This window comes from Nestor notabilis, unplaced genomic scaffold, assembly GCF_000696875.1.
Source record: "Nestor notabilis isolate BGI_N333 unplaced genomic scaffold, ASM69687v1 scaffold14949, whole genome shotgun sequence".
NCBI lineage: Eukaryota > Metazoa > Chordata > Aves > Psittaciformes > Psittacidae > Nestor > Nestor notabilis.
Window position 1 is genome coordinate 22,094 of NW_009944386.1, and position 4,686 is coordinate 26,779.

The 4,686-nt window shown below is 51.5% G+C and overlaps 1 protein-coding gene across 1 annotated transcript in view; it reads left to right on the forward strand.

Annotated features, from left to right (window-relative positions):
* LOC104411867 (nucleotide exchange factor SIL1-like) overlaps positions 1-4,686 on the forward strand; it is a gene marked incomplete at its 3' end in the record, with an annotated part of 59,696 nt that overhangs the window by 17,146 nt on the left and 37,864 nt on the right. The window contains exon 2 of the mRNA XM_010022403.1: positions 3,402-3,516. Within this exon, the coding sequence (XP_010020705.1) occupies positions 3,412-3,516 (105 nt within the window). The remainder of the gene's footprint in view (positions 1-3,401; positions 3,517-4,686) is intronic.

The following is a 4,686-nucleotide window of genomic DNA, read 5'->3' on the forward strand; positions in this document are numbered from 1 at the left end:
AGGGGGTTGGAACTGGAGGAGCTTTAAGGTCCCTTCCAACCCAAGCCACTCTGGGATTCTGTGATTATTGAGGAAAAAAACCCACTCTGTACGAGGGGAGTTTGTGGTTCTCCCGTAGCAGTTCTGGTGCTGCAGCTGTACGTGGGTGCTGCTGGATCCCAAAAACACGTCCTTAAATCAGTGCAAATGCTCCCCATGCAGTGGGGTCATGGTTACCCCCTGTTCTGCTTTACAGGCTGAAGGGTCTATTCTAAAAATGCCTTGCACTCAAATACCAGTTGGGTTGGAAATCCTTTTGTGCCCTGTGCGTGCATCTGCCTTGTAGCGAGATGTCAGCCTGCGCAGGCTTCTCCCCTGGAGCTTCAAACCCCCGTGTTTCACATGTTGGCTTCTCCTGCCTACCTGGGACCTAAGCAAGCTGCTAATTGTTGTGCAGATGTCATCTTCCAGGCAGGCATGAGGTTGTAGGCTTTAAAAAAGCTGAACTGTCATTTGCTACCAGCCTTCTCAGTACACGTGAGCTCTATTTTTATGGGATTGTGCGTTTTCTTTCAGCCACTGCTTTGCTGAATTCCTTTTTCTTCCTTTTCATTTCCAGGCTTGCAGGTAAAGTTTTAGGGATACATCTATTTTTCATCATCCTACTTTTGCTGCTTGTTTTATAACGGAAAAGAAACTAAACCCCCAAAACTCTCTCCTGTGTTAAAATAGCAATTTGCTCTGAGATGAGCTGAGGGGGAACTGTGTGTCATGGTCAGCCTGAGATTAGGGTCCTGACTGTGACATTGGCCAGAAGGGTATGTAGATCTTGTTGGAACATAGAGTTTGAGCCCATGAATTCTACTCTGGAATTTCCAGCTCAGGATCTTGGGTGTTGATTGTAGCCTGGTTGTGCTTGGAAGTGCCCCGAGAGAGATGGAGGCTTCAACCACAGGGTTTCTTTGCCTGTGTTCTGAAAATAGTCCAGAGCAGGCCATGGAGCTGCTGCGAGGGCTGGAGCAGCTCTGCTCTGGAGCCAGGCTGAGAGGGCTGGGCTGGGTCAGCTGGAGAAGAGAAGGCTCCTGAAGGGGACACCTTAGAGCAGCTCCAGTGCCTAAAGGGGCTCCAGGAAACCTGGAGAGGGGCTTTGGACAAGGGCCTGTAGGGACAGAACAAGGGCAATGGCTTTAACCTGCCAGAGGGGAGACTGAGATGAGGTCTTGGGCAGAAGGTCTTCCCTGTGAGGGTGCTGAGGCGCTGGCACAGGGTGCCCAGAGAAGCTGTGGCTGCCCCATCCCTGGCAGTGTTCAAGGCCAGGTTGGACACAGGGGCTTGGAGCAACCTGCTCTAGTGGAAGGTGTCCCTGCCCATGGCAGGGGGTTGGAACTGGATGAGCTTTTAACACAAACCATTCTGGGGTTCTATGTTACGAAGCAGCAGGTCGGAAGTGCAGGGTGATGCTTTCGTGCAGAGTGTGAATTAAGCAGGGGACCTCATTGCTGAGTTATACTGTGGGTGTCAGATGCTCCAAAACAATCATTGGGAAAACCAAAAATCCCCGTGATCTGGGTTGAGCTCAAAGGCAGGCTGCTGTTTCGGAAGCCCCTGGGTTGGGAGTTTTTGGAAGATGCAGAAGTGCATCAGGTGTGTTGCTATTTGTGCTCCATGCTCTGCTTTGCTTTTGGCTAAAACAAAACCAAGCAGGAAGACAAAGAAGTGGGGAGACAAATAGCAGTAGAGGGGTGGAAGGAGAGGACTCCACTCCCTCTGTGTCCCTGAAGTCTTTTGGGGGCAGAGGTCCTTTGGTGGCAGGAGTTGGTGTTCGGTGTGCCCATGAGCAAGTTTTCTGTTTGTGGAATAGAAGACGGTTGCTTCAAGGAAGGAAAAAATCTGTGACACAATCTTGATGGACAACAAAGAAAGAAGGATATTTAGGACTGCATGTATGGGAGGAAATTCTTTTAAACCTGGATAGGAGTAGGAGCAGACTTGATAGAGGGATGAGTAATGAAGGAGTGTTTGAACGGAACTAATCAGTCCCATCTTCTTTCAAAAGACCTCATTTAGTTTAATTTAGCAGCTTGTAAATTTAGAGCCAATCAGAGGAAATGATTCTCGAGGCTGTGTGCTGGCAGGCTGCTCCACTGCCTACCCCAGTGTGAGGAGCAGTTCCAGGCTGTAGGTAGACTGAAAGCCCTGTGTCGCGAGGCAGCGGGGGCACGTGTAAGCGTGGTTACGCATGGAGCTGTGGTGATATGAGCTCTGTGCCAGAGTGACTGGCAGCCATAAGCAGGACCCTGCTTTGTTTCCCCATCCCTTATTCAGTAGGTGGTCTGTAGTCGGTTGGGGTTGCTTTGTGGTCCATGCAAGCACAGGCAGAGCTGGCTCCTGGGCTTACAGCTGGGGTTAACCAGTACTCTGAGCAGTAGGGGAAGGTAGGAATCACCAAGTAGAGCTTGTTGACTTCTGCAAAATGTACGTTTTCCTAAAGAGAAACTTACATATGGTTTTATCATAGAACCCCAGACTGGTTTGTGTTGGGACATTAAAGCTCACGCAGTTCCAACCCCCTGCCACGGGCAGGGACACCTTCCACTAGAGCAGGTTGCTCCAAGCCCCTGTGTCCAACCTGGCCTTGAACACTGCCAGGGATGGGGCAGCCACAGCTTCTCTGGGCACCCTGTGCCAGCGCCTCAGCACCCTCACAGGGAAGAGCTTCTGCCTCAGAGCTCATCTCAATCTCCCCTCTGGCAGGTTCAAACCATTCCCCTTGGCCTGTCCCTACAGGCCCTTGTCCAAAGCCCCTCTCCAGGTTTCCTGCAGCCTCTTCAGGCACTGGAGCTGCTCTAAGGCCTCCCCTTCAGGAGCCTTCTCTTCTCCAGGCTGAACCAGCCCAGCTCTCTCAGCCTGGCTCCAGAGCAGAGCTGCTCCAGCCCTCGCAGCAGCTCCATGGCCTGCTTTGGATTCGCTCGAGTTTAGATAAGCCCCTGACCTCTGAGGACTGGTAGCTTTGTTTAATTTGAATTAATGCAGCTACTTCTGGACTCAAATGAGGCAGAGACAGAAAAAGCCTTCATGGGATTGCACTGATTTGTATTTTCCCCTGTAGTTGTTATCCATGGCACTAACACAGTGATTTTAAACAAGGCTTATAAGTCTCTTCATATTTTCCGGAGACATATAAGCCCTGTGGGGTCAGTGTAAGCTACTTTGTCGTTACCTGTCATAAACAACATTAGCAGTAAAATCATCAGCTCTTGCTGTTGGCTACCCCAAGGAGCCCCATGTGTTCCTCGAGGTGTTTTGTTTCCTGCAGTGTCTCACCCCTGAACCTGTGCTGCATTGTATAATGTCATGTACAATGTCATCTGTGAAAATGTGGATTAAAAACATTGTTGATTTTGTTTTCCGTTGCCTTTCAGGCTGGTGGCAATGTCTCGCTGGGCCAGTCTCCTCTCCACTGCTGCTAAAGTCAACCTGCTGCTCATTGTGGTCTCTGCAGTGTTCTCCTGGTCAAGCCTAAGCGACAGAGTGCCTGTAAGTGTTGGCTGCTCTGCTGAGAGCCCTGCTTGCTAAGGGCTGTCCAACCCCCAGAGTCTCAGGTGGGGTGACAGCCTTGCCTGATCCCCCTGTGGTGCTGAGCAGGGTGTTGTGGTGGTAGGTGAATCACCTCCTCCACAGTGGGTCTGCAAAACCAGCATTTCAGAAGGGCTTCTTTCTGCTTGCCTTGTCCCAGGAGATTGAGAATATGCTCAATCCAGAGGGTTTGCAACAGGAACACTACAATTTAGGCAGTTCCCTTGTTAGCTAGATGTTCCTTTTCCTCTTTGGAGTTGTCACACGTTTCCCCATGGCAGGAGGCAAAGCTAACAATGCGGGGTAGTGGTAAGAAGAGGGATGGAGGTGGTCTCGATTAGGTTGCTAGCTGTGTCTCTGTTGAGTCACTGCAAGTGAGTCAGGCTTAGAAGAGCATCCTCACAGGTCCTTGTGTCCCATGTGCGTGGATTTTACTACTTGTGTTATTTTGAAGCTGCAGGTGAGGTGAGTGGGTGCTGTCTGCCCCTTTGCATTGTACAGGGGTGCAGAACTCCCGCCTCGATTCGGAGTCTGGTGCTGAGCCCCAGGTGCCAGGCCCCTTTAGGCAGCAGATCTGGAAAGCTTCCTTGAGGAAGCTTGGGCAGTAGAGGGTGGTGGATTTCTAGTTTAATTAACGCTGCGGGTTAAACCAGGGAGTCCCCCAGCAACACTGGTGTGGTGGATCGTGACCCTGTGTCCCTGGACACTCGCCCCTGCCTTTGAGCTGGAGCTTGCTGGGCTGTTGGTTGCGTGATGCAGCAGTGTGGAGGCTGTGCTATGAACAAAAGGACAGGTTACAGTATAAATCATAGAATCCCAGAATCCCAGCCTAGTTTGGGTTGAAGGGACCTTAAAGCTCATCTAGTTCCAACCCCCTGCCACGGGCAGGGACACCTTCCACTAGAGCAGGTTGCTCCAAGCCCCTGTGTCCAAGCTGCCCTTGAACACTGCCAGGGCTGGGGCAGCCACAGCTTCTCTGAGCACCCTGTGCCAGCACCTCAGCACCAACCAGTGCCTTGGGCCCACCTGGAGTCATGTAATGGTGAAATAATGTGTCTTTATTTCAGGAAGGGAGGGGAGGAGGCTGGAGATGGAGCCTGCATTGGCAGGCAGCCCGACCCCGAGGGGCAG